Genomic DNA, 13462 nt, shown 5'->3' with positions numbered 1-13462 from the left:
ATCATAATTGGATGACCTGTCCCTTTTTGGTTCACAGCAAAATGAGAGACTCTGCAATCTTGAAATATAAAACACTGCCAAAGCACTTTTCAACTTTCATTCCATTGTTCCTGTGGATATGGAAAATCTAGCATGTTTATATTTTTTATCTGTTATTGGAGACTGTTCTCATGTTTCAAGAGTAGCTAAAAAATAGCTTTCTCTACTTGAAAGACCAGCAGCTGTGTTACAATGTACAATAATAATTATAAAAATAGAGCAAAACAATTTAAGAAATTGGTAATACTAATTACTAATAACACAGACTTATTTATAAATGTATGTACATTACTTTTAGGATTAAAATATACACTACCATTCAAAAGTTTGGGGTCACCCAAACAATTTTGTGGAATAGCCTTCATTTCTAAGAACAAGAATAGACTGTCGAGTTTCAGATGAAAGTTCTCTTTTTCTGGCCATTTTGAGCGTTTAATTGACCCCACAAATGTGATGCTCCAGAAACTCAATCTGCTCAAAGGAAGGTCAGTTTTGTAGCTTCTGTAACGAGCTAAACTGTTTTCAGATGTGTGAACATGATTGCACAAGGGTTTTCTAATCATTAATTAGCCTTCTGAGCCAATGAGCAAACACATTGTACCATTAGAACACTGGAGTGATAGTTGCTGGAAATGGGCCTCTATACACCTATGTAGATATTGCACCAAAAACCAAACATTTGCAGCTAGAATAGTCATTAACCACATTAGCAATGTATAGTGTATTTCTTTAAAGTTAAGACTAGTTTAAAGTTATCTTCATTGAAAAGTACAGTGCTTTTCCGTCAAAAATAAGGACATTTCAATGTGATCCCCAACTTTTGAACGGTAGTGTATATGAATCATCAAAAATTAGTCACTAGTCATGCCCCCAACACCATATGTAGATTTCAAGCGAGGGGAAACCCTCATAACTGATATTTTATTTTACATATATATATATTACATTATGTTTTATACTACTTTTATATGGAGTGATTTTAGTTATTCTCCAGTGTGGACCCCTCAGAGGTGGCATTTTTCCTTAATCCTCAGTGCCATGCCGTGTTTTGTTATTGCCAGTAGAGCTGTGTTTGTTTTCTTCTCTGATTTATTTTGGTGTAAAGCACTTTGTGTTACCACTTGCCTGTGTACACAAAGTGCTATTTAAATAAAGTTTGACTGATTAATTAATTGATTGACTGTTTATGGTATAGAAATAATACATCTACTACTACTAACACACCGGGAAACCCATGTCTGTCAGCTGCTTAATGAGACGATTCATAATCCAGGCATCTTCCGGCTTTCCCGGAATCTTCACCTGTGGGATAAAAGGATGAAAAACATCAAAAATGATAATTATCTTTTTTTTTTGGTTCAGATTAGTGCCGTAACCTGCTTCCTACCTTTTGTGGGACCTTTTTGGATGTGTTCCCCCATGAGTTGGTGGAGGAGTTGTTCTCCTGAGAGGCTGTGCTATTCCACATTTCTCCCTCCTCTGCATCCCACTGACCTCCTGAAAGCATCATCTCATCGCCTCCGCCCCCCCATCCGTCTTGCATAGGTTTGGGGGCTAGATGAGGGCACCAGAGAAATGAGGACGTTAAAAGGGGGAAAAAAGTGCTTTCACTATCACTGCAGCATATAAAACACAAACATTTGTTGGCCACTAGGGGTCAGGATAGTTGTGTGAAAAATTATTTTCCAAGACTAGACTGATGTGCCCTTGACTCATCTTGAAAAAATGCTTTAACTCTCAGCAGGAAACCACACAGCACAGGAATTCTGCAGAAATACCTTAATATTATTTTTCGTATTTACCAAGTTTGCACGATGCAGAAGTCATTGCTGTGTTCCCCCTGCTGTAGTTGTCTGAGTTGCCGTCTCCCCAGCCAATGGAGCCCCCAGTTGATTTACCCCAGGCAGATGTCCCCTTGTCCACGCTGACTGGTGAAGGTGTGGTTTCGCCCCATGAGTTTTCGGATTTTGCGTGTGAGCTGGGTCGTTCTCCCCAACCTGGTGGACACAGAAAGACAATGGATTGAACAGAGAGATATTTTACGTTTCCTTGGTATCTTAAATCGATAGTTAAGACCATAAACCTAATTATTCCCAGCCATGCAGGGAGCTAAAAACCTGTGCTTGGCTTAACGTGGTGGCTAACAGAAGGGGAAGATGGTCATTTAGGAACTGGCACATTCCTGGTCAGTCTTGGCATGAAAAGGTAAGGCACTGTCTGTGGGTCTTTTGGCAGTGCCACGCTCAATTTAGTCCTGAAAGAGAGTAAAACCTGAAGGCCGCTCCCAAATGACAGATATACAACCCTTTTGTGTGAAAGGCAGCGGATAATAGCAGTGATGAACCACACGTTTATGCAGCATGCAATTAGCAGAGCCACTATGGAGTCAGCATGCAGGGTCAAGTGTGAAACAGCAGGGGGCAGCTGTGCCAGCACTCTCTCCTTTCAACTGCTGACAGACTACCGACCCACATAATCACACACTTCCGATTGGTCTCAAACTGTTTGTGGCAGTTTTCTATTTTCATGAGGCGCTTTTTGTAAACACCATTCTAGCGCTAACTTTGGCTACCCCTAAGGTTAGGATATGTAGACGGTCCAAACGCAAGTGTTGTGTAACGAGAGGAGCCTCACGGATTGCACTGCTTTATCTCATTTGGATAGCTAATTAGATGTAACTCCAAAAAGGGCAAGCAAGGTCAAGATATTACCTTTAAGTAAATCAACAGCTTGGAGCTTAACAGAGGCCTGTGCTAACTACCTAAACAACTCGAATGTTTGACACATATACTTTAAAGCACATATGTCAGAGTCAAGGCCCGCGGGCCATATCCGGCCCGCGAGAAGGTTTTTTACGGCCCTTGGGATGATCTTGATTTATTATTAGAACCGGCCCGCAGACCGCAGATCTTTTTTTTTTTTTTTTTTTTTTTTTTTAGACCGCAGATCTTTTACACGCACCAAGCGGATGCCGGTCCAAGGTTCCGAAAGGGGGCGAGCGGCCCGCCGGGACGCGCCTGCCGGCCGAAGGGCTGCAGCCCGGCCGTCAGTCGCGGAGCCCGCCGTGCCACGCGCGCCAAGGGGGCGGGCCGAAACCCGGCCCCGAGGCCCTGAGACTTCTGCTTTGTTTCCCCAAACCGCGCGTCACCGCCGGGCCCGCACCACCGTCGGGCTGCAGCCCGAGCGTCGGTGGCGGAACCCGTCATGTGCCGCGCGCGCCAAGCGGAGCGGGGGGGTCAAGCGGGCCGAAACCCGCAGGCCACCTCCTCACCACGAGGCCCTGAGACTTCTGCGTTTGACCCCTACGCGCGGCCCGTCGGGACGCGCCCGCCGTCAAGCCACGAGGGCCAGCCGTCGGGTCGCGGAGCCCGCCGTGCCACGCGCGCCAAGGGGCGGGCCGAAACCAGCGGGGGGTTTCGGGCACCCAACTCGCCTCCCTCCCACGGAGGGAGGAGGGGGGTTTAATGTGAACATTACTGTGCAATCACATATTTAGAGTTTTTACTCAATTCAAGTTTAAAAGTTAAAGTTTAATATTTGTTTTCACTGCATGTTACTTCTCCTTAAACAAAGTGTTGTTTTTGATTTATAGATTTTTGCACTTTATTTTATTGTATTTCAATTTAATTATATTTTAAAAATATTTCAGTTGAGTGGATGATAGAAAATTGCTATTATTGTTTTTTTCTTTGAAGTAAATTTAGCCCACTTTTGCTAAAATAGAAAATATAGGCTACTGATGGTGCCTTGAATACCGGTTTCTTTCATTTAATGTTCATGTTATGGGGATTTTTATATAAAGGAAATTTGTCTTTTGTGTCTGTTGAAAATTAAAGATTACTGACAGAGCCATAAGAAAATATTGCTTTATTTATCTGATCATATTGGAATATATTTGTTAGGTTTTCAGTAGGTTCAATTAGGTTCACTAGACTATATGCGTCATTTAAAAATTTTTCAATGAACATTCGAACAGTCCGGCCCTCGGCTTGTAGCTAAATTTTTTATTTGGCCCTCCGTCCATTTGACTTTGACACCCCTGCTTTAAAGGGTTAAAAAAAACTGGGACAATATTGTCTTACCTTGCGCTAACAGGGGAGCCCGGTTGTGAGATGGCCCTGACTGGTGCTGCACAGCAGGATCCATGGGCCCACTGGCAGGACCTGGGTTTTGGGAATTTTGGGTGTGATTCTGTAAAGGTGCAGGTGGTCCTTGATAACCGTGATTGTGGGGATTGTGGGGATGACTGCTACTGGTACCCGGTGGGTTATTGCCTCCAGTGGGAGTTTTTGCTTGGGACATCCCAGGATTGTTCCTGTCCCACAGGTTCACAGATTTTTTGTAGGTGTTAGGATCACCCCAAGCGGCGGTCCCGTCATCAATTTCCATCTTGCGTCGTATCGAGGGCGGAGAGGGTTCTTCCCACCCTGTAGGTTCAGCTGAGGACTCCTGCTTACTGCTGCTCCGTCCCCCACCCTGCTTGACAGAGCCAGAGCCACCCCAAGAGCTCATGACCGCTCCGGTGTTACCACTGGGCCCATCCTGAGACTTTCCTGCCCAACCCTGGGAAGGGTCCCTGGGACGCTGGCTAACAGGCTCTCCTCTGCCCCCGTTTCCTCCAGACATTCCTGGCCCTGAAGGAGGCATGCCCCAGCCTCGAGGATTTTCTTTCCAGCCGCCACCTGTTTCTCCCTCCCAGGTGGAGTTGGGTGGATTCTTTTTGCTCTCTTCTGGTTCTCCCCAGTCATTTGCAGAATTGCTCCCACCACTACTGCCCCAACTGCTGTGGGATGCTTTGGGTTGCTCTCCCCAACTCTGGGATTGTGGCTTGCTGTGAGAATCATCCCACCCTGTTGACTTCTCTTCTCCCCAAGATTGGCCACTATTCTTGGGCATACTAGATGTAGGCCCTGCTTTTGGTGGATTTCCCCAGCCACCAGGAGCACTTTGGGGCTTAATGTTGTTAGGTGGATCACCCCAACCACAGTTGGTTTGGTTGGTAGGAGCCATGTTTCCTCCCCAACTAGAAGCTCCCTCAGAAGCAGGCACCTCATTTTTGCTCCCAGAGTCAGTTCTATGAGGAGGACCCATGTTAGTATTGGAGGGCCCCTGGGCATCGCTTGGAACAGTTGGAGAGTCCCAGGATTCTGCGCCCATGTCATTCTTGGTTTTAGTATTGTCCATGTCCCAAGATGTGTGCTGACGAACAGGGGTCTGTCCCCAGCCAGTGTTACACAACACCCTGGGGTCTAGATCCTGGGCAGGCAAAGGAGGAACTGGAGTTTCTCTGGATGGATGTTGTTTAGAACTTGGATGTACTTCCATGCTGTCACTGCTTCCTTCACTTGCACCAGTTGTGCTCACAGCTCTACTCCAAGAACTAGGCTGTGTGTCATGGGGTGGAGAGCTGGGGCCTTCCCAACCTCCTTGGGCCTCCTCAGTGTGCTTCTTGCCCCAGTCACCACTGGACTGTTCACTCCAGCCTCCAGTATTTCCTGAGCCACTTCCTCCATGGCCCCAGCCAGCGTCCCAGCCAGTTAACTCCTTAGATGAAGGTGCCTTTGAGTCACCACTCATACCCCATACCAATGTATTATCTTCTCCATTCACCTGTTTTCCACCTGATGGCTGTTGACCCACTGAACCCAGGCCTGCAGATGCAGTGCCCCAACCAAGCATGTGGCGGATAGGGCTAGGTTGTTCCTGCTTATTCACTTGATTTGGTCCATCAGTTTTAAGGTTCTGAGGTTCTGAACTGAAAGACACATTTGTGGATGGGGAGGGGTGTGGATCTGATGCATCAGAGGTCACTATACCTCCCCAGGCACTGCCAATACCCGAGGAGTTACTGTTGGTGTTGGCTCCAGTATATGTGCTGGTCTGGGATGGAGGGGGGCCAGTGGGATTACAGAAGTTGGGTGTCGATTGAGGAGGTGAAATGATATTGGCTCCCCCTGAGCTGCCTGCCCCCGCGCCACACCCATCATGGCCCAACACAGGCCAGGCAGATGGGTTAGCATTGGGGCTCAAGTTCAAGTTACAGTTGGTGTTGGAGGATGATGAAGATCCCCATGCTCTGCTGCTGCCTCCTCCTGCTGCTGCTGGACTGTCAGTTTTTCCTTCACTGCCCACTGAAGACTGAGAGGGGCCAGACCCAGAACCCCAGCTTCGATTGGCTGCAACCTGGCTTGAGTGCATGTTGGTTCCAGTATGATTGGCAGGGCTGAGTCCAGTGTTGGCCTTACTGCTTAGGTGGTTGACAGGAAAGTGGCCTGTCTGGCTATTGGCCCCAGTGGCCATACTCGTACTACAATACCAACCACTATTATTACTACTATTACTACAGTTACTAATGGTACTACAAGTGCTACTGCTGCTGGTCAGGTGACCAGGGTCAGTTTTAAAAATGCATCCTCCTTGAGAGGCCTTCTGGCTAAGAGTAATAGAAGGCCAAGCCTTTGTGTCCTTCTGGTCAATGATCAGTTGATCGCCGCAACTTGTATTAGAGGAAGTCGCTGCACTTCTGTCGGCTGGCAGGTGTCCCCAGAGGGGATTATCATACTGATCTCCCAGGCTGCTCTGTGGGGGCAGTTCTGTATGAAAAAATAAAAAGAACAGGAAAATGTGCATGAGAAAGATGTCGTCATCACACCCACAGAGAGGCTGAAATACTACGGCAACAAGCAGGGAGATCATTTCTCCTCTTAACAAGAAGCTCTATAAATTAAACAAAAGAACAATCAAACTCATATCTAGCAATAACATCAGTCAACAACTGACCAATAAATCACAATACAGGATGTTTATCCAAACATTAGAGAATGTGGACAAAACATTGTCAGGTATTGTTTTAGGCATTTTCAAGAAAAGAATAAGTGCTAAATTGCTTTGATTTGTTTTTTTGTAAATTCCAACTGAACTCACATGTCTCTAATTGCAACATAGAGGCACAATTCTCATCAGAAACATCTACGATGACAATGATAGACAAACATCAGATGAGCTTGTACCTAATAGAGCTGTCTTCTGGGTTGTGTTGACAAATTATCACCCAAATGCATGGTGAAACAGGATCAATGACAAACCACAAAGCTAACTTCTATCTACCAGACCAGCAAGGCAGTGAAGTCAATTCATCCATCCATTTTCTACCGCTTGTCCCTCTCGGGCTGGCAGGGGGGCTGGAGCCTATCCCAGCTGCACTCAGGCGGAAGGCATGGTGCACCCTGGGACAAGTCGCCACCTCATCACAGGGCCAATAGTGATAGACAGACAACATTCACACTCACATTCACACACTAGGACCTATTTAGTGTTGTCAACCATCTATCTCTCCCAAGGTGCATGTCTTTGGAGGTGTGAGAAAGCCGGAGGGAACCCACATAGTCACGGGGTTAACATGCAAACTCCACAGAGAAATACCCCAAGCCCGGGAATGGAACCTCGGACCTTCTTAGTGTGAGTAACAGGAAATAACCATTGCACCACCGTGGTGCAGGCAGTGACCTCCAATTGTCATGACGCAAGTCTGTATCAACACATCTATCTGCGTGTACAACAGCATCTCAAAGTAATAACCTGGATTATTTTCTTGGAGTCAGCTTCCTACAGTTGCAATGCTCATTTTGATACAAAATATGCATGTTGCTAGGTCATGTTCAATGCATTGATTAATCGCACATCAACTGTGGCGACTGTTTACATGGCCCTTTCATAGGTTTAGCTTGCATGCAAAGACTAGCGTTCACAGCTACACGGAGGAAGCAATAACAGAGCATTGGCTTTAATTCTATCTTACTTTGACTGCTTGCAAACTTAAGTAGGGAGAGAGAGAGAGAAAGCAGCAGCGTATGAGTGAGGGGGAAAAGAGGGCACTGTGTTTCTGACACACACAGCACAGTCTTTCTGTAGCGTCACTCCACTGAGAGGAGCAGGACCGCCATTTTCTCAGTCCTGAATTTAAGCCAAAAAGGCTCCAAGCTCCCGTCTCTGCCTGCGCCGTGTAAAAGCATGCATATCCCAGACGCTACGACATACGCAAAGCTGAATTGCATGTCCTCAATGTTCTGCTGTTGCAGATTTGTCTTGCTAAAAGTGCGTGCATGCAAGCCAAAAATACAAAATCAAAACAGTGGATAAACGGAGGAAGGAAAAGGCGAGCGGGGGATCCGACGCGTTTCCATGAAATACCTGTGGAGAGGTGCCTCCCGACCATCCTGCAAAGAGCTAGGTCTTGTGCGACACAGCGACCATCCTTGTCTCAATATGTCTGCTTGGCTCACCAAGCTTCTGAGGCTCCTCTCTGAAATGCTGCCAAGAAGTTGCACAGCTCTTGCGAGGCATGAGACAACCCCCCTCTCCACCCCTCCCTCCCTTCCTCACCCCTTATGCTCCGTCCCTCCCACCGATACTGCTTTGGCTGGGTCTCGCCGCCTCAATCTATTGCACCCCCCCTAGCTTTATTTATATCATGCTCTATTCCTATCTCGACGACGGATACTCTTCCTTCAGTGGAAATGCAAGCCCCAAAGAAGGCAGGCTGGGGGAGGGGATGCGAGAGCTGAAGTAATGTGGAGCAGTATTGTTGGTAGGTGGCGGATGGAGGGCTAACAACTACGCACTTATGCACTCAAACGGAATGAGGCAAAACAAAACAAAGCAGGGCTCTTGGGTCTTTGAACCGTTCACTAAATGCCGCTGAATATTTAGGCAAAGACCACTCCATGTGCAACGAGCACCCCTCCCACATTAGAAAGCCTCTTAAGTAGCACTGGAGAGGGAGCGAGAGGAGTCACAAATGAATCCATCATGGTAACCAGAAAGTGCAGGCTTCATAAGCAGGTAGGGTCAAGCTAACATGGATCTGGTCCCAGGGCTGCTGAATCTTGACATCTAAAGTGTCAACAGAGGATGACACGTTGTGAATTAACAGAAGCAATAAAAGGTGGGGTGGATGGGCATCAGATCCTTGGATGAAGGCTGGTATTGTTTACAAAGTGATACCAGTGCCGAAGCAACATAACAGAATATGTCAATGTTTGGTGAGGACAATGCTTTCACGGTGTAGGTTTTTCACACTATGCCTCATCACTGTTTTTGTTCATGAAGCTCTTATAAGCAAGAAAGATAACTGCAGCCCAAGTCCACAGAGGCAGTTTATGAGCACCAAATGTGAGAACAATATTTGATGTGTTAAAAAAAAAAAAAGGCTTCATCACACATCTTTAGAAATATCTAGGAGCTCTGCCAACTACCCATCAGTCGAATTGGCTAACCGAGCACAACTGTAGCTCAAATAGCTACTGTATGCTAGTGATTGACGTTTGCGCCCTTCTGTCCCACTCCATGTTGGACAGGAGCTACAGGAGTTAAAGTACGTACATACAGTTGTGATCAAAAGTTTACATACACTTGTAAAGAACATAATGTCATGGCTGTCTTGAGTTTCCAATCATTTCTACAACTCTTATTTTTTTGTGGTAGAGTGATTGGAGCACATACTTGTTGGTCACAAAAAACATTCATGAAGTTTGCTTCTTTTATGAATTTATTATGGGTCTACTGAAAATGTGACCAAATCTGCTGGGTCAAAAGTATACATACAGCAATGTTAATATTTGCTTACATGTCCCTTGGCAAGTTTCACTGCAATAAGGTGCTTTTGGTAGCCATCCACAAGCTTCTGCTTGAATTTTTGACCACTCCTCTTGACAAAATTGGTGCAGTTCAGCTAAATTTGTTGGTTTTCTGACATGGACTTGTTTCTTCAGCATTGTCCACACGTCTAAGTCAGGACTTTGGGAAGGCCATTCTAAAACCTTAATTCTAGCCTGATTTAGCCATTCCTTTACCACTTTTGACGTGTGTTTGGGGTCATTGTCCTGTTGGAACACCCAACTGCGCCCAAGACCCAACCTCTGGGCTGATGATTTTAGTTTGTCCTGAAGAATTTGGAGGTAATCCTCCTTTTTCATTGTCCCATTTACTCTCTGTAAAGCACCAGTTCCATTTGCAGCAAAACAGGCCCAGAGCATAATACTGCCACCACCATGCTTGACAATAGGAATGGGTGTTCCTGGGATTAAAGCCTTACCTTCTCTCCTCCAAACATATTGCTGGGTATTGTGGACAAACAGCTCAATTTGTGTTTCATCTGACCACAGAATGTCTTATCTTTGTCCATGTGATGTCAGATGAAACAAAATGTAGCTGTTTTTCACAAGTGTATGTAAACTTTTGATCGCAACTGTATGTTAAAAGTGGATAATGTGTACAATAGGGCTTATTGGAGACACAAACTGTTGGTGCCAGGAGTGAACAGACACAGCTTATTAGCATGAAATGCTAAAGATACACAAATCAGCGTGTTCCCAGTAGTAGTTACTCGCTTTAAAATGGTCTAAAGCTGGAGAATGAAGAGTGCTTGAAACTCCACATGTCAACATCTCCAGCCGGTGCCACACCAACAAAATGCCGAAGCAACCATTTCCAGATCAACACCGTATGAAAAAAAATAGTCAACAACAGAAGGAGATAACATCCGCAGGAACCTACCACATAGTGAAGGACATACACTATTTGATTTCCTATTATGCAGCTCATTTTTATTTGACATTTATTGAAATATCTTGTGTGACATCATGCACAAAAGTGCACTTTATATGTTTTAAACTATTGTAGTGGCGTTCTGTACAAAAAGTGCATTGTAATTTAGTGTTGTTTTGATATGTCATCTTAGTGACATCATGCACAAAAGTGCACTAATAGCTTGTTTTAAAATGTCTCTGACAATCTTGCACTTTCTGTTTTGGAATTTACATGAATGTTTGTGCCACTGCTTAATAACTGTTTAATTAATACACTTTTGGTAAATTGACTTAGTTGTGATTTCCCTCTCTGCATGAAAGTTTAAAATGTGCATATATTAATAAAGCAAGAATGTTTTAATTTAGACACATAGAATCATCATACTGGTGTGATTATATGCATCAAGTGTTAATTAAAGGCTAAGGCAAAATATCGAGATATATATCGTGTATCGTGACATGGCCTAAAAATATCGAGATGTTAATAAAAGGCCATATCGTTATACCATATTTTTGCATCAATACAAAAAATTAACAATGCTATCTTAAGACATAAAATAAATGAAAAACTGTAGAATATTGGACATTTACTACAGGCGTATGTGGGCTTGTGGTCAAGACAGATCGATAGGAAAAGACAGCGAAGGCATAAAATGAAGTCAGAGAGATGCTTGTTGAGTGATGGAAGGAGGAAGTAATCTGGCAGGGATGTGGTAGGGGGCCTCAGCTGGACTGATCCAGGCTTAATGAAGTCCCCTAGGGACAACAGAGACCGGATGGTTCAGGGCTGACAGTGCACGCTGCCAACCAGAAGAACAAGCCCTCTGACAAATACAAACACGCCCCTACAAAATGTGCTCGCTCGTCATCGTTGTAGTTTTCATCAATTGTATGAGGAAATCCCCTAAAATTCAAAAGAGACCTAACAATGGGGAGAGAAACGAGCATCGCAGTAAAAGCTGCCATATAAAACTCTTATGAGAACACAACACATCCCATTTAGCAGTATAATGGCGCAAGCATTAAGCATAATTTCTGAAATATGACTAATAGCTAAACAACTAAATTGATTGATTTTGAAAGGCTGCCAGTGGGACACAGCAGGGTTGCATTTTCCAAACTTCACATGCATGTTGTCATGTTTTCCACTTAGCCCCTCCTCCTACCCTGAAAGGATAAACCAGGTCAAGGGCTTTCTCCAAACATGCCAGTCTTTAAATAGCTCGCTCTCACATGCCTCCTTGCCATGAAAGAGCCTTGGGATACCGCATGCATGCCAAAGGGAACGGCAACACAGGGAGAGCGCTAAAATAATGGGAAATGCATTGCTGACAGACACACATGTAGTGCGGACTAATCCCAGCTGCCTCAGGCTAGCTACATGCAGGCTGTGATGTGAGTAACAACGGAGGCGGAGGTGCATGAACGCTTATGGTGCAGAAAATGTGATAGAAGGAAATAAAACACTGGGGATTTGTGCTCAAAGGAGAGTTGATGTTTAATCAAATCACAAGAGCTCTAAAAGGGAATCCCTAACACACTTTTAATGCATCATCAGCTGAGCACATCGAGTCTATCCCGTGCACAGGCTTCCCATTTTTGTTATTATTCCCTTTTAACGAGCAAGCAGGCCAATACTGTGTGCTGGCTTGTGCGGGCCGGCCAAGATAATCAGCCTTACTTTTCAAAAGAGCCAGCATGTGACTGCACAATGAATTATGGGCAATGGGGAGGGTAGATGAGGCCAAAGAAGAGATAATGAATTTAACAGACTAGGGGTGTATACCCACAACCTGTATTTTTTTGGTAACGGTTCGTAATTGGGTCGCACAGGAGGATCGTTAAGATTGTGGACAAAATACGTGGCTATAGGTATTTTTTTTTATCCGGCTAACTGTCGTAGTTATGACACCACCGCCCACAGCAGGTAATGACGTAATGCCTCGAGTTGAGAGCTAAATGTTTAAAGATGTAGGCTCACTTACCAAAAAGACTGATAACTCGGCTCAATACAATATTTGTCTGCAACTATCTTAGGTCCAAGGGGGAAAACACCATTAACTCAATAAAACTCTTGCAACATACTCATGGAATAAAGCTGAAAAACAGTGGCATGGTTGACTGCGGCTGACGTGAACTCTGCGTTGTCTTTAGTGAAACCTGCCAGCCAAATCTTTGACTTCGAAAACAGCAACTCATGGTGAGTAGCATTAAGTTTGTGGTTATTAACTCGGCCAATAGAAGTTACTGTTATTGTTCTGCTTCCGCTTATGTCACTTCTTGCTGGCTTAGCAAACAGAAATCCAGATGTCAATAAAGACTCCAGTTGAGGTCCTTCTTAAGAGTTTTTACTCAAAGCACTGTGAAACTAACTTAAGTGATTTAAAATAACATTCTTTTTGACATTGAAACATTAAAAAGAAATGCATTGAAACAAATGCGCTAGCATGATGAATTTCCATATACAGTATGGTGTCCAAACTATGGCCCTTGAGCCAAGTGCATTGATTGATTGATTGAGATTTTTATTAGTAGATTGCACAGTACAGTATATATTCCGTACAATTGACCACTAAATGGTAACACCCGAATACGTTTTTCAACTTGTTTAAGTCGGGGTTCACGTTAACCAATTCTTCAGTGCGGCCTAGAGACATGACAAGTTTAACAAGAAGAAGGTTGGCCCCAACGTGTTCATGCTTAACTATGGTCACCTGCAAATTGGATAGGACAGAGTCGTGTATAAAGACAGTATGGCCGATGAAACTACATACTGCTACCAAGGATGTGTGCGGCTGTGCCTAGATGCAATTGCAATAGTTTCGACAGTTTTTCTG

General features: G+C 44.7%; 1 protein-coding gene across 1 annotated transcript in view; it reads right to left on the bottom strand.

Annotated features, from left to right (window-relative positions):
- The window catches only part of tnrc6c1 (trinucleotide repeat containing adaptor 6C1), an 81862-nt gene that overhangs the window by 14600 nt on the left and 53800 nt on the right, over window positions 1–13462 (bottom strand). The window contains exons 5-8 of the mRNA XM_062037423.1: window positions 4122–6632; window positions 1842–2036; window positions 1427–1593; window positions 1264–1341 (exon numbers count right to left, since the gene is read on the bottom strand). Coding sequence (XP_061893407.1) covers window positions 1264–1341; window positions 1427–1593; window positions 1842–2036; window positions 4122–6632 — 2951 coding nt within the window. The remainder of the gene's footprint in view (window positions 1–1263; window positions 1342–1426; window positions 1594–1841; window positions 2037–4121; window positions 6633–13462) is intronic.

Source organism: Entelurus aequoreus, linkage group LG25, assembly GCF_033978785.1.
Source record: "Entelurus aequoreus isolate RoL-2023_Sb linkage group LG25, RoL_Eaeq_v1.1, whole genome shotgun sequence".
Classification (NCBI taxonomy): domain Eukaryota; kingdom Metazoa; phylum Chordata; class Actinopteri; order Syngnathiformes; family Syngnathidae; genus Entelurus; species Entelurus aequoreus.
This window is presented reverse-complemented; position numbering and strand designations above follow the sequence as displayed.